The sequence below is a fragment of the Mus musculus genome, chromosome 6 (assembly GCF_000001635.26).
Source record: "Mus musculus strain C57BL/6J chromosome 6, GRCm38.p6 C57BL/6J".
In the NCBI taxonomy this organism is placed as follows: domain Eukaryota; kingdom Metazoa; phylum Chordata; class Mammalia; order Rodentia; family Muridae; genus Mus; species Mus musculus.
The window spans coordinates 124,739,051-124,759,694 of record NC_000072.6 but is presented as its reverse complement, the minus strand read 5'-3'; the positions used below and the strand labels follow the sequence as shown (position 1 = coordinate 124,759,694).

Here is a 20,644-nt window from a genome sequence, read left to right as displayed (position 1 = left end):
AGTGTGTAGACAGAGGCCCTCTAACCTTTCAGCTCCAGTGAGGCTGTGAGGTTGAAGCACCCAGCCCGCCTTGGGGGACAATCCCCCTAACATTACTATCCTTAGGGTACTAGGGCTCACGCTTGCAGGCAGCATCTGCCCATGAATAGCTGTGGCCATTAGGGGGAGCCCAAGTTCTGCAGGACACCTTACTAGACGCCAAGGTGAGGTTGGGGTGGGAAGAATTTCAAGGTTGCACCCTCTGCCCTCCTCCCGCGGATCCTCCCAAGTTCTGGTCCCAGGCTCCCTCAGACTTCCTTCTCCCTTTAGGGCTAACAGAAACTTGCACTGGTGAAGCCAGGAGCCACATCTCCCCACCCATCTTCTTGTATCCCCCAGCTATTTTCAGTTCAAAGAACTTCTTGCTCCCTCTCCTTCCCTGTGCCCTTGAATTCCTATGTAAGCTCCTCGTTTTTTTTCCCCCTTCCAGCACCCCTATATGGCCCCGGGGGCTCGCTACACTTCTCTGGGGCTGCTCTCTCAGAAACTCCTAGGCTTTGGTCAGGGCTATTGTGGCTGTAGCCACCATTCCTAACCCTTGTCTTTTCTTTCCTCCATCCTAGCTAGGTGCCTTTTTCTGACAACATTCCCAGCCCCCTTCTGGTACCAGGTTGGATTGGGTTACAGCTAGCTCTGCTTGGGCCTCCAAGGCCCCTCTCTACTTTCCTTTTGTGCCATTGCCTGGAGACCAGGTGATTGTAGGGGGCTGGGGCCAGAGAGGGAGCTGGGGTGAAGGATAGGGGTGGGGTGTATATTTAATGCTCCCAGCAGCTGAGCTGTGAGCCTGGTCTTGGGTACCAGAGGAACTGGAAGGTGTAGTGCTGGCTTCTTTTCCTAGTTCCATGCCTTGTCCTTCCCTAGGCCTACATTTTTCTTTTAGGCTTAGATAAGTTACCATCTTGGCTGTTGCCTTAGCGGCTAAACAAGGGTAGAGGTTGAGTCTGGAAAGGATTGGAAAGGTCCTAGGCCAGGCCTAGTGGGAAACTAAAGGAAAGAGAGGAAATGCTATGGGGAGAGGGGGGAGGGAGGAGGAGTCTCAGAGCAAAATTAGTTGGTACAGGGAAGGAACTAGGTCTATCTTAGAGCACAGAGAAAAAGACGTGAAGGGTACACAGGAGAGGACCTGGTCTCTGGGAGGCCCTGGAAGGGGACAAGCAAATGGGTATGGGGGTAAAGTGAGGCCCTGCAGAGGCAAGGGACTTCACAGTGGGGTGATGGGATATTTGTTCCTAGAGGAGCCAAGCATTCTTGCTTGGTCTCCCTAGTGCTTTGGAATCTGTGTAGAGCTTTTGGGTAAGTTCAAGAGCTTGGCTGAATCTGGCCTAAGGAATGGTGGTGTAAGACCTACTGGGTGGCTACTAGGCTAGCCGTTCTCCTCCCTTCCACAAAGGCAGTTTGCCCACTCAGTGTCCCCCACTCCACCCACTAGGTCTGAGCTAGGCTGGCCCCCTACAAGCTCTCTACCCCCACCTCCAAATCTGGTGAACTACTAAGGGCTCCCAATCCAGACTCCAGCTCCAGCTCTTCCGGGCTCCCAGCCTGCCTCCCTCCCTTTCTCTAGCCTTCCCAATTTCAGCTGCCAAAAATCACCCTGTCTCTAGTGTCCTTTGTCCTGAGAGATGTTGCTGCTGGTTTGGGGCCAGAGAAGGAGCCCAGAAGAAGGCACCACTGGAGTGATGGGGGTGCTGACTTCATGGCTGTAGGTTGGGCATGGCTGGCACGCTGACTGGAGAAGAGTTGGGAGGAGCATGCTGTAGTCTGTGCTGGGGACTACTTCCATATTACAATTGTTATGGGGAACCTGGGCACCCTAAAATGTATGTAGGTCCTTTCCACCTAATCCCCCACTTCATCCCTTCTGTGACCATGACCAAAGATGCTACTAGTAATGACTTCAGACTTGAGAAGGTCTAGTTCAGGAACCTCGAGAAAATGAAGGGCCCAAAAGTGAAGTGCCACCTCTTAGTTACCTCTTCCACACTAGGGCCTGGACCCCAGTCTGTCACTCCTCCAGGGTTCTCCCTCCGTCTCTAGCTCCTCTCTTTTCCCATCACTGGCCCTCCCACCACGTTGCCACAAAAGCCCTATTTATCTTGTGTTTCCTTCCAGACCTCTCTAATTCATTCTCCTCCACTTTATTTGCCAAAGGAAATAGTTCTTAGTTCGATTGGAAGTCCCCACATTCATGTTTACCAACCCAGCCCACCCCAGTCTCCCTCTAGAATAGGCATCCTCTGCCCTCCACCCCTCTTCTGAGACTTCTCATGCCTTCTCTCCCACAGAGGGATCTCCGGACTTGCCTCCAGCTTTCCTTCATCATTCCCAAATTCTTGTGGTTTGCATTCTTCTCAACACCAATCACTGCCTTAAACGCTTATCTCTTCCAGAAACACCATTCTCCTAGTACGTCTTCATCCTTTCCCGCCCAGGTCCACAAACTTCCATCGTAGGCTCTCCAAAATAGCTCCTAAACCCCTCCAGCCTCTACTTCTGGCCCTTCCTCTCCATCTTTCCAATACAGTCCCATTATCCAAATCTCTACTTCATAATTCCCCAAACTCCACCTACTTCACCCCTGCCACAGCCCCTCTTGTCCCCAAACTTCTCCAGCCTCCCCAGGTCTGCCTTCGCAGTCCACAGCCCCTCCCACCCAGCCCTCTCCCGCGCGGGGCCCGCGAGCTCCCCACGCTCTGCGCAGCGAGGCCCTCTCTCTCTGCGCCCCGGCCGGCTTCGGCCAACTCGCCCGGCGCCTCCCCTTCCCCGATCCTCCGCCCCCCGACTGCCGCGCGCTCCCTCCCTCGCGTCTCCTCCGGGCCCCTCTCTCTCCTCCGTTCCTCCGCGCTCCCTCCTTCTCCCTCTTCCTCCCTGCTCCCATCCCCCTCTCCCGAGCGCCCTCCCTCCGCCGTCCGCTTTCCTGTGCGAGTCGCCGGACGCGCCGCCCAGCCTGTCCGTCCGCCCGCAGCCCCGCGCCCGACCGGGGCCTCGGGCCAGGACGCGTTTCGGGGTGGCAGGCCTCGGGGCGGGCTAGGGGCGCGCGGCACCAGCGGCGGGAGGGTCGGGGGTCGCGGGCCTCGCCGGGACCGCGAGTGCGGGCGGAGGCGGGCGGTGCGGCGGGGGCGGGCGCGGGCGGCGCGTTCCGGGCGGGAGGGCGGGCGAGGAGCGCGAGAAGCCGATCGGGGCTGCGCGGGGAGCCGGGCATGGGGGCCGCCCTCCGGGGGGGCCGGGGCCGCCGCCGCCGCCGCCGCGGCAGCGACTGAAGCCGCGCTGTAAGGAGGGGCGGGGAGTGGCCGCCGCCGTCCCCGGGAGGCGCCGGAGCCCGACCGCACTCGCAGCCAGCCAGCCGTCCCGAGCTGCTCGCAGGTAAGGTCCGCTGCCGCCGGCCCGGGCCGCCCCGTTCCGGCCCGCGGCTCCCCGCCCCCACCCCTCCCGGTCCCCCCTCCCGCCGCCGCCTCCATTTGTTATTTTCCCGGTCGCGTTCCCTCATTGCGGGCACGACCGGGCCCGAGGCTGGGGACTCAGGGGGTGGGGCCGCCCGGAGGAGGGACGCGGGCCTGGGAGTCGCGAGCTCGGGAGGTGGGGGGAGGAGGGTTTTGGGAGGAGGGCTGACGGGGCCGAGCGTCGCCAGGACCAGAGCCTAAAGGGGAGGAACGCCGAGGTGGAGACTTGGCGGAGGTAAACCGGGGGATGCTGTGCGGGTGGTTCGCGGAGAAGGCAGGACGGATCGGAGAGATGGCAGCGAGGTGGGGCGTGAAGGCTCCAGTAACCCCACAGGCCCAGCACCGGGTTTCCAGGTTGCGGGTCTTGGGAACAGGGAAAGGGGTGTGGTAGGTGGTAAAATGAGGGTTGTAGCTGCCGAGACGGGGGATTGAACCTGGGGGGAATGGAGATGAACCGGGAGAGGCCCAGCTTTGAGAAGACCGACGTTTTTTGGGGTGGAAATGGGAAGGCCATATCTTTTGTGACTCAGTTTTCTTTCCCCCAATCCTGGTCACCTCTGACCCCGTTTTCCTAATCCCAGACCTAGTTACTTCGTGAAGGGGGGGCACTGAGTCTTGGTAGTGTGAGTCCTCCTAACACGAATAAGAAAGGCAGGGATACTGAAGGGAGAATTGGGAAGGTTGGGAGGATGGGAAAGAAGAGAAGATTGGGCAATCATATAGGCATTCCAAGGAATTGTGACCTCCACCCTCACCCCCAGAGCATTGGCTGTCCCATAGGAGGACTTCCTTACTGCCTTGATCTCAGAGATCTCTTTGTGCCTGGGGTAGGTTACCCTAAAGCTCCCTTTCCTGAAAGGTTGGAGTTGCTCTGGCAACTAAGGTGGTAATAGTGGCTGCCAGATGGACCCCTGGGATGGTCTCTTGGGGGGCACTTTTTTTTTTTATCCATTTTGTTGCCATGGTAGTGAGACAGTGGGAAGTCCAATAGGTGGGGATTCAGTATGTAGATTGGGCCTCTCTCAGCCTGTAGCTTTGTCCTTGGTGGGTCTCCGGGAGATGTTTCTGGTGTTGCCCCAAGTAGGGTTTCCTAAGGAGGCATCCCTTCTCCTCCAGAAGTCTATTGGAACAAGTAACCCTGTTGCTTGCAGGTCATTCCTGCAAGCCTCTACCTGGGTATGGTGCGAAGATGAAAATGTTGTTGTTCAAACTATATTGTCTTGGGCTGGGGGTAGCTCAGTAGCAGTGTTATTTCCTAGCATGCATACAATAGGCCCTGGGTTTGAGCTCCAGAACCAAAAACAAAATAAAAAAAAAACAACCAAGTTACATCACCGCGGGCAATTTCTGTCGGCCTCTACCACTCTTATTGTCTTATAAATGGTTGACTCTTTAAACTACTTTATCTCCTTGAATTCCTCTTTGGGTCTCTCTTCCTTCTTTGTCAGTTCTCAGGGTGACCCTTTCATTCAACTGATCTTTGGCCTTTTTTTCTGAACCTACAAATGTAGCGTAGCTCTCCATGCCTGTCTGGGTGAGGGTGGCCCAGGGGCGATGGCTATGAGAGAGGTTAGAGCAGAGCAGGATGCTCTGGAATGGGGGCTGGGAGACCGATGTCCCTCTGTGACCTTGGGCAAGTCACTTCTCTTGTCTTTGCGCTTCACCTTCTTGGTGTGATGAGATGGCCTCTAGTTCCTGCAACAGACCTGGGTTCTAACCAGGCTGCATTATCTGCTCCTCTGTGCTTTATGGATGTCTTGGTCATTTTCACCTGATTGTTAATGTGGCAGGTCTAGAATGGATTTGGGGTGGTTGGTGATCCTGGAATACATCTTGTAAGCTCTTCCCAGGAAGTCTGTGACATGGTCATTTTCTGACATTCCTGTCATATTTGCTCCTTACTTTTTAAAAATTTAATTATACGTATGTATTTATTTTGTGTGTGTGCTACAGTGCACATGTGCAGGTCAGAGCGTGACTTGAGTTGGTTCTCTTCTACCATGTGGGTTCCATGGTCCAACTCAGGTCATTGGTTTTAGTAGTAATCTCTGTTTGTTGTTTTTGAGATGGGCTTTTAGCCAAAACTGTCCTTGAACTCACTGCCTAAGGAAATGACCTTGAGTTTCCCTCTATTTGCAGTCCTGAGATTGCAGGCCTGGACCACACCCTGTTTTATAAGGTGCTGGGGATCTAACCCAGGCCTTCTCGGAATCTCACCTCTGACCCACACCCACTTCTCTTAGTTTTCTTCCCTCTGCCTACCCATGGACTCTTTTCTGATTTCTTATTTCCCTGCCTTCCAAGTTTTGGTCTTCCTTGCTTTCTTTTTGCCATAAGGTGATGAGGGCAAATGTGTGTTGTTGTACATGGTAGGTGCTTCTAAGTGTTAGACAGAGACAGCCTTCTAAGTGTCTAAGTGTTAGACAGGCAAGATGAAGCGCCACGTGGCCAGTTGGTTTTAGAGTCCCACTGTACCTGTGTTAGACTTAACCTACGATCTGACCCCAACCTCTTCCCAGTTCCATTCCTTCTTCTGCCGATCCCAGGAACTTCTTCCCCATTGAAGACTGTTTTTCTTTCAGATTTCAGCTGACTAAAAAAGGTAAGAAGGTGATTGCTCTGTTCTCCAACAAATTTTGTTGTAATTTTTGACCTTTTGGGTCTTTTAGGATCCAAACTAGCTTGGTGACCAGGCTCTGTGATGAGAGGAGACTGTCACTAGGCTCTAGGGGTCCTGATAAGGAAACTAGCCACAGGTGGTCATCTCTGTTATCCTTGTTACCGTACTCTCTTCTGTTCAGTACTGTTCTTTGGACATTTGCTTCTTCTCCATCCTCTTGTTTTTCCATCTGTAGTTTTATGTGTTGAGAGGATTTCATGAAACTTAGACTGGCTTTGAACTTGCTATTTGCCGAGAGTGGCTGGTCCTGCCTTCACCTCTCAAGTGCTGGATTTCAGGAATGCGTCCCGTGTCTGGTAATGCATACTCTGTTAAAAACCAATCCACAAACTATCTAGAAAGTGTAATTGTAGCTATAGTTGAAGTACACTAGTTTGCAGGGCAAAGCATCAGTTGAAAGTTTGGACTTGGGGCTCTGTCCCATCCATTTTGTGCCCCCTTAGGAATAAGTAGTTAAGTTTCCTGGAAAGGTTAGACTCACTGGTTCCTCATTGCCTGCCTCAGTATGGCCCAGGGGTGATGGACAAAGAGTAATCACCTTGTGTTCCTTAGAGAAAGTACATGTAAAAATGTCATTAACCTGTACCTGCCAATTCAGAATGAGTGGGTAAACTGAGTCTGTTCTTTCCAAGGTTCCCAGCTAATTAAAAAAACCTGCTTAGCCCAGGGTATGCCAGTAATTTCAGCACTTGAGACCCTGTCTCAAAAACACAAAACAATAACAACCAAAAAGATCTACTGACATTCACGTGGTTTGACAACAGTACACTTGACTGGGTGAGGCGCTCCTGCCGAGCCTGAGATGGAAGATTCTGCATTTGTAGCCTGCATAAGGTGCATAGGGTGATTCTGTCTCAGATATGGGCAAGACCCCGTATGTCTGTACATGACATCAGGAGAAAGTATAAAAAGGAAAACTATGACAATAGCATTTTTCACTCTTAAAATATCTTACAGGCTGGGGCTTGGTAGTGCACACTCCTGCTCTCAGGAGGCAGAGGCAAGCAGATATCTGTGAGTTCAAGCCCAGCTTGGTCTATATGTTTCAGAGAAGGAGGTAAAGATAGAGAGAGAGAGTAGAGTGAGAGGGGACCGGAGAGGTGGCTCAGTTGTTTAGAGCACTTGTTGCTCAGTCAGAGGATGCAGGTTTTGTCCTCAGCACCCACATGATAGTGCACACATCCTAACTCTACTTCCAATGAATCTGCTGTCCTTTTCTGACCCCCACAGGAACCAGGCACACACATGGCACACATACATTCAGGCAAACGTTGATACATAGAAAATTAAACTCAAAAAAATTATGGGTAGTATTATGAAGTAGTTTGGCTCTTAGCAACTAGAAATACAGTTCAGTGTGCTAGCCTGGCACTCTTGAGGCCCTGGCTCAGTGCTCAACACCAGGTAAGCCTGTAATCCCAGCACTGGGGGAGTGGAGGCTGAAGTACAGATGAGAATGGCTGGCTGTGGAGACACAGATGATGATATCCGTATTTGTACTGCTAGATACAGATAGATAGGCTGTTGGTGCCGAGTGAGAGTACAGGCTTCAAATCTGTAAATCTGCATTCTATGTTCACTGACACTTTGTCTCTTTGTAGTTTTAAAATATTTTGAGGGCTGGAGAGATGGCTCAGTGGTTAAGAGCACTGACTGCTCTTCCAGAGGTCCTGAGTTCAATTCCCAGCAATCACATGGTGGCTCATGACCCCGTCTGTAATGGGATCTGATGCCTTCTTCTGGTGTGTCTGAAGACAGCTACAGTGTACTCATAAATAAAATAAATCTTTAAAAAATAAAATAAAATATTTTGAGTTGGGCTAGGCTGTGGTGGAGCATGTCTTTAATCCTAGCACTGACAGAGGCAGGTGGATCTCTTGAGTTGGAGGACAGCTTGGTCTATACAGAGAAACTCTGTCTCAAAAAATTGAGTTGGGCTGGTGAGATGGCTCACTGGGTAAAGGCACTTGCCATAAAGTCTGACAACTGGAGTTTGACCCCTGGGTCCCACGGGGTGAGAGGGGAGAACTGACTCTTACAAGTTGACCTCTGACCTCCACACATCATAGCATCTGCACACCTCTCCCCTCAGTCAATCAGTATATTTTGAGTGTGGATAATGTGAATGTTTTGACATCCTTTAAGCACAGGAAACACCAATCTAGTCATCCCTTGATATCTGGGAGATTTGTTCTAGTATATTACACACACACCAAAATGAACACATACTCAAGTCCCAGTGTCTATATATGCCTGCACACACTCTTCCATGTTCTTTAGATCATCTGTAGATCATGTATAGTAACCAATACCATGTAAATGTTTGATAAAGTTGACGCCTTCAAAGCTGAGGTTGCAAACCGTTGTAGACATACCATGCATAGTAGGTGAAGAGTGGCTGAATGGCAGACACTGGAGAGGGACTTAGGGTTTGTGAAAAGGTGGGACATTACAGCAACTTGGACCCACATATCATTCATTCTTTTTGTTGTTGTTGTTCGAGACAGGGTTTCCTCTGTGTAGCCCTGGCTGTCCTGGAACTCACTCTAGACCAGGCTGGCCTCGAACTCAGAAATCCGCCTGCCTCTACCTCCCGAGTGCTGGGGTTAAAGGAGTGTGCCACCACACCCAGCATATCATTCATTCTTAAAGGTGGAGCAAGGTGGTGGCCATGTAGCAGATTCAAATTTTGTTTGGAACTTTCTGGAATTTTTCTTCCCAAATACTGTTAGGCCAGTTTGGCTAAATGTATGGACAAAAACCGTCTAAGTGGAAAAGGCCAACTACCAGATCTTGAGGCTGTCTAAAAGGTTCTGCAGTTTTGAAGATGCCCAGATTTGGAGTTGATGTTGGTGAGGCTGTGTTGCTCGGTATTGTAGATGGGACGTTCTTCTGACATCATCTGATGTGAAAAGATTCTTATCTGTGTGACTGATCTAGGTCTTCTTAGAATTCTCCCCTACTTCTGAGGAAAGTTTAGAAGAGCAAGCGTGGCCTTTGAAGTCGGATTGCGGAGGGCTTGGCTCTGGCTTCGTTGTAGGGTCATTGTTCTTCCCTTTGGAAGGTGGGGCAGGTCATTGTCGGTCTTTGAGCCTCAGTTCCCTTGCTTATGCCCACTTTAGAGTATGTTGGAGATGTTACTGAAATTGTATGTAAAGGGCTTGACACAGGAGATACTCAGTAAACCAGCGCTTGAATCTCATTTCTTTGTGCTTCATTGGAATTTGGAAGGCTCTGGAACTCATGAGTAGACAAATGTTTTGTTTTGGCTTTTAGACAGGAGTTTGCTGTTTAGTTTAGGCTGGCCTTGAGTGTGTGATGCCCATGATACAGTCTTCTGAGTGCTGGCATTACAGGCATCTGCCACCACACCATGGTGGCCACAAATACTCTTTAGGGCTTGTGGAGGGTAAAGTCCTGCTGTTTGTTAGGTTGGGGCTCATAGGTACCTCTGGATATTCTGCGTTCCTTAGATATGAAAGAGATGATACTGTAAGAATTTCCTTCCCTTAGCTGATGTAGCCTGTGGAGCAAGTCCCAGCCTCCCAACTCACGCTGGTTACTCGGCCCCACTGTTTCTGTTACGATATGAAGACGCTGATGTTTTTCCCTAACAGATTCACTGAAAACACCCTGCAAGTACCACGTGCCTACAACTGCTGCCAGCTTCCCAGGCCACAGCTGTGGGGAGCTTGGGGTACAGCAGACTCGTTTCTGTATTCAGCTGCCCAGGCAGAGGAGAATGGGGTCTCCACAGCCTGAAGAATGAAGACACGACAGAATAAAGACTCGGTGAGTAGAAACTATCCTAAGCGGTATGGCAGACCAAGGGCAGGGGCGGGGAAGCCAGGAGGAAGGGCTTGGAGCGGAGAACACAGGCAGCATAGAGCCTAAAGTTAGGGCCCTGTGAAAACATTACCTGTACCATCCCGCTCTCAGATGTCAATGAGGAGTGGACGGAAGAAAGAGGCCCCCGGGCCCCGGGAAGAGCTGAGATCAAGGGGCCGGGCCTCCCCTGGAGGGGTCAGCACATCCAGCAGTGATGGCAAAGCTGAGAAGTCCAGGCAGACAGCCAAGGTATTCTGTCCTCTGGTCCCCTCAGGATGCACAGCACCGCAGCTGAGGGGTGTTTGGGGTGGGGTTGAGGTCCGGCAGAGACTTGAGATAGAAGAAATGTTCTCTCTAACAGAAGGCCCGGATAGAGGAGCCCTCTGCCCCAAAGGCCAGCAAGCAGGGCCGGAGCGAGGAGATCTCAGAGAGTGAGAGCGAGGAGACCAGTGCGCCCAAAAAGACCAAAACCGAGGTGAGAGACCTTGCAGCCGTTGTGCCCTGTGTTCTGACTGTTCTTTCTGCAAACTTCTCTTGAGCACCATTCCCGCTTGCTCTCTGCTTAGATAAAAAATCCTGTCCCATTACCTATTTGAGTGGTCCTGCCTATAATACAGTGGAGAGCTCTTGAAACTTTAGTAAGAACAGTATGTGTTAGCCAGGCAGTGGTGGCACACGCCTTTAATCCCAGCATTTGGGAGGTAGAGGCAGGTGGATTTCTGAGTTCAAGGCCAGCCTGGTCTACAAAGTGAGTTCCAGGACAGCCAGAGCTATATAGAGAAACCCTGTCTTGAAAAACAAAACAAAACAAAGAAAGACAGAGGCTGATATCCAAATCACCATATATCACAGGATAACCATGATTTTTCTGAGGGGTGGGGTTGGTTTTTTGAGACAAGGTTTCTTTGTGTGGCCCTGGCTGTCCTGGAACTCATTCTGTAGACCAGCCTGGCTTCGAAGTCAGAAATCCGCCTGCCTCTGCCTCCTAAGTGCTGGGATTAAAGGCGTGCCCCACCACGCCCAGCTCACAGTCTTTAAAATAGAAGGTGAGGGGGCACTTGGAGAAATGGTTCTTCAGTTGGGCACACTGGCTGCTGTTCTAGAGGACCTGGGTTCAATTCCTAATACACACATGGTGGCTCACAACTGTATGTAGCTCCAGTTCCTAGGGAATCCAACACCCTCATGCAGTCATACATGCAGGTAAAACACCAATGCACATAAAATAAAAACAAATCTTGAGGAGAGAGAGAGCCGGGTGTGGTGGCACACACATCCCAGCACTCGGGAGGCAGAAGCAGGCAGATTTCTGAGTTCAAGGCCAGCCTGGCCTACAGAGTGTCAGGACAGCCAGGGCTATACAGAGAAACCCTGTCTCGAAAAACCCCCAAAAAAAGAGAGAGAGAGAAGGAGAGAAAGAGACAGATAGACCAATCATTTGTAGATAGCCAAAGAATACCTGAGATGAGAGGGTGCACATGAGGTAGCGAGGGTCTGCAGTCAGCTGTGAAGGGACTGCCTGAAGGTCTAGGACAAGGAAGGAAATACACTGACTATTAGGGAGCAGCCGAGATGTGGGAGAAGGAGGTACTAGGTGACGGGCGCCTTGAGCGAGCCTCCCCATCACATCACACTGCGGCACAGCAGTCCTGAGAGGAGGAGGAGGAAATAACTGGGAAGCGGGGAAGGAAAAGAGGAAATCCAGCCATTTTCCCTGACAGCAGGAGCTCCCTCGCCCGCAGTCTCCCTCGGATCTGGACAGCTTGGATGGGCGCAGCATTAACGATGACGGCAGCAGCGACCCTAGAGATATAGACCAGGACAACCGAAGCACATCCCCCAGCATCTACAGCCCGGGCAGCGTGGAAAATGACTCGGACTCATCCTCTGGCCTGTCCCAGGGCCCCGCCCGCCCCTACCACCCACCTCCACTCTTCCCTCCTTCCCCTCCACCACCAGACAGCACTCCCCGACAGCCAGAGTCTGGCTTTGAACCTCATCCTTCTGTGCCGCCTACTGGATATCATGCTCCGATGGAGCCCCCCACATCGAGATTATTCCAGGGCCCACCACCTGGAGCTCCTCCCACACACCCACAGCTCTACCCTGGGAATGCTAGTGGAGGTGTTTTATCTGGACCCCCCATGGGTCCCAAAGGGGGAGCCGCTGCCTCCTCAGTGGGTGCCCCTAGCGGAGGCAAGCAACACCCCCCACCCACTACCCCAATTCCAATATCAAGTTCTGGGGCCAGTGGTGCTCCTCCAGCAAAGCCACCCAGTGCTCCAGTGGGTGGTGGGAGCTTACCTTCTGCACCACCACCAGCTTCTTTCCCCCATGTGACACCAAACCTGCCTCCTCCACCTGCCCTGAGACCCCTCAACAATGCCTCAGCCTCTCCTCCTGGCATGGGGGCTCAGCCAATCCCTGGGCATCTGCCCTCTCCCCATGCCATGGGGCAGGGCATGAGTGGACTTCCTCCTGGCCCAGAGAAGGGTCCAACCCTGGCCCCTTCTCCCCACCCTTTGCCCCCAGCTTCTTCCTCTGCCCCTGGGCCTCCAATGCGATATCCATATTCATCCTCCAGTAGCTCTGCCGCAGCCTCTTCTAGTTCCTCCTCCTCCTCTGCCTCCCAGTACCCTGCTTCCCAGGCCCTGCCCAGTTATCCTCATTCCTTCCCCCCACCAACTAGTATGTCTGTCTCTAATCAGCCACCCAAGTACACCCAGCCTTCTCTCCCATCCCAAGCTGTGTGGAGCCAGGGTCCACCTCCTCCTCCTCCCTATGGCCGCCTCTTGGCCAACAACAACACCCATCCAGGCCCTTTCCCTCCTACTGGGGGTCAATCTACAGCCCACCCAGCAGCCCCTACACATCACCATCACCAGCAGCAGCCACAGCAACAACATCATCATGGAAACTCTGGGCCCCCTCCACCCGGAGCGTATCCTCACCCTCTAGAGAGCAGTAACTCCCATCATGCACACCCTTACAACATGTCACCCTCCCTGGGGTCTTTAAGGCCCTACCCCCCAGGGCCAGCACACCTGCCTCCACCTCATGGCCAGGTGTCCTATAACCAAGCAGGTCCCAATGGTCCCCCAGTTTCTTCTTCCAACTCTTCCGGGTCTTCCTCTCAAGCCTCCTATTCATGTTCACACCCCTCTTCATCCCAGGGCCCCCAAGGAGCATCCTACCCCTTCCCACCAGTCCCTCCAGTCACCACCTCCTCAGCTACCCTTTCCACTGTCATCGCCACCGTGGCTTCCTCGCCAGCAGGCTACAAAACAGCTTCGCCACCTGGGCCCCCTCAGTACAGCAAGAGAGCCCCATCCCCAGGGTCCTACAAGACAGCCACCCCGCCTGGATACAAACCGGGGTCACCACCCTCCTTCAGAACAGGGACCCCACCCGGCTATCGAGGCACCTCTCCGCCAGCAGGCCCAGGGACCTTCAAACCAGGTTCACCGACCGTGGGGCCGGGGCCCCTGCCACCCGCGGGGCCTTCAAGTTTGTCATCTCTGCCTCCGCCACCTGCGGCCCCGACTACAGGGCCGCCCCTGACCGCCACGCAGATCAAACAGGAGCCGGCGGAAGAGTATGAACCTCCCGAGAGTCCGGTGCCTCCGGCCCGCAGCCCCTCGCCCCCTCCCAAGGTGGTGGACGTGCCCAGCCATGCCAGCCAGTCAGCCAGGTGAGCCGCCCTGGGGTGGGCTTGGGGGAGGGTGGGTCTGTAAGGTGCAGACGGAGGGGGCTCTGCGTTCGTGGCCGGCGTGCTGCCGGGATTAGCGAGCGACAAACTGGTGGGGACTGGCTGCCTTTGAGGCTCACAGGTCCGCGCCCGCCCGGCAGGTTCAATAAGCACTTGGACCGCGGCTTCAACTCGTGCGCGCGCAGCGACCTGTACTTCGTGCCGCTGGAGGGCTCCAAGCTGGCCAAGAAGCGCGCGGACCTGGTGGAGAAAGTGCGGCGCGAGGCCGAGCAGCGCGCGCGCGAGGAGAAAGAGCGCGAGCGCGAGCGGGAACGCGAAAAGGAGCGCGAGCGCGAGAAAGAGCGCGAGCTGGAGCGCAGTGTGGTGAGTGCGTCACAAGGTGCGCCGCGCCTCTCCCGGGCCCCGGCGTACGCCGCCGGTCGCTCCGCCACCTGGTGGACGGGAGGAGCCGCCGCAGCCCGGAAAAGCTCAGGTTTCCAGGCTGGGGGAGGGTGCAATGGACTGCTGAGACCGATGGGCAGCCTGGGGCGGGTAACTGTGCCCATGTCTGTTATTTTGACTCCATTTTCTGTCTGATTTCTACAGAAACTGGCCCAGGAGGGCCGTGCTCCAGTGGAGTGCCCATCTCTGGGTCCAGTGCCCCATCGGCCTCCCTTTGAGCCTGGCAGCGCTGTGGCTACAGTGCCCCCTTACCTGGGTCCTGATACTCCGGCCTTGCGCACTCTCAGTGAATACGCCCGACCTCATGTCATGTCTCCTGGCAATCGCAACCACCCATTCTATGTGCCCTTGGGGGCAGTGGACCCGGGGCTTCTGGGTTACAATGTCCCAGCCCTGTACAGCAGCGACCCAGCTGCCCGAGAACGGGAGCGGGAAGCCCGTGAACGTGACCTCCGTGACCGGCTCAAGCCTGGCTTTGAGGTGAAACCTAGTGAGCTGGAACCCCTACATGGGGTTCCCGGGCCAGGCCTGGATCCCTTCCCCCGACACGGGGGCCTGGCTCTACAGCCCGGGCCACCTGGCCTGCATCCTTTCCCTTTTCATCCGAGCCTGGGGCCCCTGGAACGAGAACGGCTAGCGCTGGCAGCTGGGCCAGCCTTGCGTCCTGACATGTCTTATGCTGAGCGGTTGGCAGCTGAAAGGCAGCATGCAGAAAGGGTGGCAGCCCTGGGCAATGATCCACTAGCCCGGCTGCAGATGCTCAACGTGACTCCCCATCACCACCAGCACTCCCACATCCACTCTCACCTTCACCTGCACCAGCAGGATGCTATCCACGCAGGTAAGACCCTGTTTCCTACTTGGAAGTGTGAAATAACGTTCTTCCCTTCTTCTGGCCAGAACTCCCATCTCCTGAGATTGCCGTTCTAGTGTTTGCTTCCTTGGCTTCCCGTCACACTGTCTCGTACCTGCTCGTCTTCACACTGTCTCGTACCTGCTCGTAGCCCAGCCCCTCTATCCTTGATAACAGATCAACATGGAGCCTTTGGAAGAACCACCTTCCTTTCTTATGTTCATACCCTCTCCGTGCCCTTCACACATCGATGTGCTTGTTTCTCTGTATACAGAGCTTGTTTGGTGTCAGCGTCTCCTTTTCCTTACATCTCGGAGTCTTCTGTATTTCTGCCCATCTGTAGATTTAGAACTTTTTAGGGAAGTCCATGAAACTTAGCCATAGGCAATAATGAGCTTATATACTGTTTTATATACTGTAGTTTATAGCCCAGAACACTGCCCGGCTGGCCTTAAGCAATTCAACTCCGGGCATTTTTAGGCATCACAGTCTGCTCATGTTCACACCAGCTCCTAATAGTTCTCCCTGATACATTTCTTAAACTTAAGAAAGAAGTGTTTCCTAAACTTACCCTTCATCTTTTCTGAGGAGTCCAGTCTTTTCTTTGCTTCTCTGCTCTGTAATATCCTGTCTTCAGTCTTCCGTGTCTCTTCTCCAGCTGCTCTGTCATCTCAGAGGGTCTAGCTCCTCTCTCCCACCTTGGTTCTGCTTTGGATCCTTGTGTCTGTCTCTTCACAAGCTAGATCCCTCCACCCCAGTGCATAGTTGTCCCCAACCCTGCCTCCTGGTGACACCTTCCTCTTCTCTGCCCTCCAGCCTCTGCCTCGGTGCACCCTCTCATTGACCCCCTGGCCTCAGGGTCTCACCTTACCCGGATCCCCTACCCAGCTGGGACCCTCCCCAACCCCCTTCTTCCTCACCCTCTGCACGAGAACGAAGTTCTTCGTCACCAGCTTTTTGGTAAGGATGGAGGAGGGGAGGCGTACGTGAGGGAAGACCAGAACAGAGGAACTCGGGGGGGTAGAAGGGCCAAATGGAGTTTGGAGAGAGATGTGAGCAGCTAAGATAGAAACGGAGACCTGAGGCCCTTCTAAAGGAGCCTCAAGAGCTAGGGCTCGTTCCCTTCTAAAGGAGCCTCAAGAGCTAGGGCTCGTTCCGTTCCACCACAGGCCGACAGATAGAGCATAGGCTAGGTGCTGTAACTTTGCATTTTAGCCTCAGCTTCCTCTGTCTGTCTGGAACGTTGGCTGACTGTCCCCATCCAGCAGTCATTTACTCCTGTGCCTTCTTCTCACAGCTGCCCCTTACCGGGACCTGCCGGCCTCCCTTTCTGCTCCAATGTCAGCGGCTCATCAGCTGCAGGCCATGCACGCGCAGTCAGCTGAGCTGCAGCGCTTGGCGCTGGAACAGCAGCAGTGGCTACATGCTCATCACCCATTGCACAGCGTGCCACTACCTGCCCAGGAAGACTACTACAGGTACTCCAGGTTGCCCCCAGAGCACAAGGGGAAGTGGGTTCTGGGCATGGTCCAACAGGACACCGAGCCCTTGGGAGGGGAAGCCCCCTTTCTCAGTCTCATCTCTGCATTGCCTCTTATCTAGTCACCTGAAGAAGGAGAGTGACAAGCCGCTGTAGAGCTGCGATCCAGACAGCACCCACTGCTCCTTCATCCAGACCTTGGAGGACCACCCCAACCTTTTGACCCCACCCCACCCCCAGCCGAGGAGAGGGTGCTGCCCGCTTGCAGAGCTCCTGCAGCTGGGTAGAGGGAGGGAGGGAAGAAGGGACAGACAAGGTCAGGGCCCGGGGTTGTGTGCAGAGGTGGGAAGTGGCAAGGGTGGGGGCAGAAAGTGCACAGTATCTTGGACCAGGTCCCTCCTCCTATCCCCTGCTTTTCTTCTCCTCTATGCCGAATCCTTGGTGGCCACTGCCCCTCCCCTAACCCATTGGTGTGATTTTTTTCATCTGTTAGATGTGGCTGTTTTGCGTAGCATTGTGTGCTGCCCCGCCCCATCCCTGTGTGTGCACCCCCTCCCTCGGCGATATGTGCCCTTACCCGTCCCACATTAATAATTTATATATATAAATATCTATATGATGCTCTTTAAAAAACATCCTGACCAAAACCAACCAAACAAAAACATCCTCACAGTTCCCCAGGAATATGTCTGTGACGTGTTTTTTATTTGGGGGAGGGTGGTTGCAGTGGGTAGGGTGTTGGGGTGGGTAGGGAGAGAGGTCTGGTTGTTGTAGGGGAAGTGGGAAGGGATGAATGGGGTTTTCTTATGGAAACTTAGGAGTTGGACAAGGCTCTTTTTTATTACTCATTTATTTTACAAGAGTCTTCATGCATACCAGAAGAGAATATCAAATCCCATTACAGATGGTTGTGAGCCACCAAGTGGTTGCTGGGAATTGAACTCAGGACACCTGGAAGAGCAGTCTGTGCTCTTAACCCCCTGAGCCATCTCTTTAACCTGACAAGGCTCTTCTTGATCTTGGATGCTCAGCTATACTTATGGGGTGCCCTGTCCTAGACCTTTAGATTGGGGAGTTCAGGCTCCTGAGGCCGTTCAGAGCAAGAATAGGCGCACAGCAAGCATAAGCAAATCTAAGACCTACTCAGCCCTTGGAAGTACATCACTGACATAATGTGCCACCAGAGTGCTCCAGAGACAGTTTCAGAGATCTGAATCCCTTCTCAGCATAGTTTATGATTTGAAACAGTTAAAGGTGTATAACATGGAGGCCAATAAGATTAGTATTTGTAAAAGATTTACTAATAGTTAGGTGTATGAGCTCATGTCTGCGCTTATGAATGCAAGGCCTCAAAAGAGACCAGAAGCTGTTGGGTCCCTGTAGCTTGGAGTTAGGGCAGTTAGGAATTGCCAAGCAGGGTGAGCCATCTTTGCAACCCCTCTATTTTTAATGAAGCAGGGCCATGGAGCCCAAGCTGGCCTTGAACTTCTCAGCTTTTGTGCTGGTATCACAGAAATGTGGCGCTATGCCCGGTCGGGCCTGATGTTCCAGAGTCTTTGCAGTGTGGGGAACTTGTAAGGATGAGACTACAAGACATCGGGCCACATCGCCTGCCACTACTTAAGTCCGATTCACTTCGGCTTTAGCTCCAAGCCTTTAATCTCGCGAAGCTCTTTTTTTTTTTTTAACAACATAGGAGCTGTGATTGGCTGTTTTCAGCCAATCAGCACTGACTCATTTGCATAGCCTTTACAAGCGGTCACAAACTCAAGAAACGAGCGGTTTTAATAGTCTTTTAGAATATTGTTTATCGAACCGAATAAGGAACTGTGCTTTGTGATTCACATATCAGTGGAGGGGTGTGGAAATGGCACCTTGATCTCACCCTCATCGAAAGTGGAGTTGATGTCCTTCCCTGGCTCGCTACAGACGCACTTCCGCAAGTGTTACAGCTCTTTTAGAATTTGTCTAGCAGGTTTTCTGACTTCGGTCGGAAAACCCCTCCCAATTTCACTGGTCTACAATGAAAGCAAAACAGTTCTCTTCCCCGCTCCCCGGTGTGTGAGAGGGGCTTTGATCCTTCTCTGGTTTCCTAGGAAACGCGTATGTGCTAGAGCCACGCTCTGAGACTTCCGCCTCGTGCGGTCCCGCTTCCTTTCTGCCTCCTCTGGCCTGCATCCGTGGGGGAGGTGGCTGGCTGCAGGGTTCTCCGGATCTCTTCTGTGTTCCCACTACTCAAGCACCGAGTGGCGTTCTATGGCGTCCGCCTCGGCTCAGCCCGCGGCCCTGAGCGCGGAGCAGGCCAAGGGTGAGGAAAGAGCCTAGTCTGGGTGTGGGCCGTCTTCTGGGGGGAGGGCGCGATACTATTCTTTGCCTCTCCAAGTGGGGCCCTTGCCCATTAGGGCGAAGGGTTGGGAGGACAAGCTTATCGGGTTGCTTGCAGGCCTCGGCCCACTAATTCCCTGCCTCTTCCCTCCTCTGGGCTCGCCCGCCGTCCTCCGCGGACCTCTCTGGGATGCTTCCGTCTCGCAGTGGTCCTGGCGGAGGTGATTCAAGCGTTCTCGGCCCCAGAGAATGCCGTGCGCATGGACGAGGCTAGAGACAATGCGTGCAACGATATGGGCAAGATGCTGCAATTTGTGCTGCCCGTAGCCACACAGATCCAACAAGAGGTTATTAAAGCCTATGGCTTCAGCTGCGACGGGGAAGGTGGGTCCCACAGGGCTTGGCAAAGGAATGGACTGGGGGTGGGACGCATGATGATGCCCCCCCCCCCCCCCGATCGATCTTTTTCTCGCCACAGGGCGGCAGTCACATCAAACATTGCCACTCACAGTTCAGGGACTAGACTTAAGCCCCGCCTGAAAAGTTATGGCTCTTGAAGCCAGGCATGGCCACAGTGGCCTTTCATCCCAGCATTTGAGAAGCAGAGGCAGGCAGGTCTCTGAGTTCAAGGCCAGCCTGGTATGTAGGGTGAGGAGTTCCAGGGTAGCCATGGCTATACAAAGAAAACCCTGTCTTGAAAAAACAAAAACCCACCAAACAAAAGTTCTGGCTCTAGAGTCCAAAGCCCTACATAGGCAAGTGTTTCTCCATGGCCCTCGAACTTCCCAGCTCTCCCCGAGTCAGGATCGCAGTAAGTTGCCCAGAATGGCCTTGAACCAGAGACCCACCTTTCTCAGCCTTTTGAGTAAGTGACAGGCTTGAGTCACTGGGCCCAGCTCTAACCTGAACTCTCTCGTGTACCTGAACTCTTTCTTGTCTGCCTTTTGGCTAATAGGTTTGGTGTGGCAGGTTGAGCCCTCTCTTCCCAAGGACAGTTGTTTATTAATTTTGTGTTTGTTTGTTTGTTTGTTTGTTTGTTAGCTAGCCAGGACTACCAGGGAGTCTCTTTCAAATCAGGCTGCTTGAGGCTAAGCTGCTGAACGTGGTTCACCCGAGACTGAAAACATAATGCTTTTTAATTTTTTGTTTGTTTGTTTGAGACAGGGTTTCTCTGTGTAGCCCTGGCTATCTTGGAACTCAATCTGTAGACCAGGCAGGCCTCGAACTCAAGAGACCCACCTACCTCTGCCTCCCGAGTGCTGGGATTAAGGGCAGGCCCAGCTGTTTTAGGGCTTTTTTATATTGCATCCAGTTGTGCCTAGTGAAAACCGGGGCGGGGTTGGTTGAAGCCATGCAGGACATGGGGGTGAATTGTCCTCTATTGCAGATGGCTGCCTGACGAAAGGAGATCTTCTGCTCTAGGGAGCCCCCTTGGCTGCCTCCACACACTGGTCCCCAGCAGTGTGGCTTGACTTGCTTCTGATTGCAGGTGTCCTTAAGTTTGCCCGCCTGGTCAAGTCTTATGAAGCCCAGGATCCCGAGATTGCCAGCCTGTCAGGCAAGCTGAAGGCCCTGTTCCTGCCACCCATGACACTGCCGCCCCATGGGCCTGCTTCTGGAAGCAGTGTGGCAGCCTCCTGAGATTGGTTCTCGTATGTGTGCTGCTGCTGTGGAGGCGGCCCTTGTGTTCCAGAGGATAATAAATGTACTTGTGACTAAACCTTTGTGTCAGTCATTTGTAGTCCTGATTACCCCCTCTTGTTGCCACCCAGCCGCCTCTAGCCTTTCCCCTCCTTTAGACCCTTTCTATCCTCTTCGCTGGGACCAACCCTGCTCTCATGAGACCTAGGGT

General features: G+C 53.4%; 2 protein-coding genes and 1 non-coding gene across 3 annotated transcripts; all 3 read left to right on the top strand.

The window, feature by feature from the left end:
• Nucleotides 1-3,207: 3,207 nt before the first annotated feature.
• Atn1 (atrophin 1) lies at nt 3,208-17,151 on the top strand. Its single transcript, NM_007881.4, has 10 exons — nt 3,208-3,399; nt 9,774-9,948; nt 10,096-10,233; nt 10,346-10,459; nt 11,706-13,675; nt 13,834-14,056; nt 14,279-14,975; nt 15,804-15,947; nt 16,285-16,465; nt 16,590-17,151. Exons 2-10 carry the CDS (start codon nt 9,922-9,924, stop codon nt 16,621-16,623), a joined length of 3,528 nt encoding a protein of 1,175 aa, NP_031907.2. The 5' UTR covers nt 3,208-3,399; nt 9,774-9,921; the 3' UTR covers nt 16,624-17,151.
• A 1,257-nt stretch (nt 17,152-18,408) lies between these two features.
• Nucleotides 18,409-18,470, top strand: Rnu7 (U7 small nuclear RNA). Its single transcript, NR_024201.3, has one exon. It is a non-coding gene; the product is annotated as a U7 small nuclear RNA (small nuclear RNA).
• A 155-nt stretch (nt 18,471-18,625) lies between these two features.
• Nucleotides 18,626-20,512, top strand: Grcc10 (gene rich cluster, C10 gene). The gene is made up of 3 exons (NM_013535.2): nt 18,626-18,775; nt 19,000-19,176; nt 20,282-20,512. Exons 1-3 carry the CDS (start codon nt 18,724-18,726, stop codon nt 20,431-20,433), a joined length of 381 nt encoding a protein of 126 aa, NP_038563.1. The 5' UTR covers nt 18,626-18,723; the 3' UTR covers nt 20,434-20,512.
• The last annotated feature ends 132 nt before the right edge of the window (nt 20,513-20,644 follow it).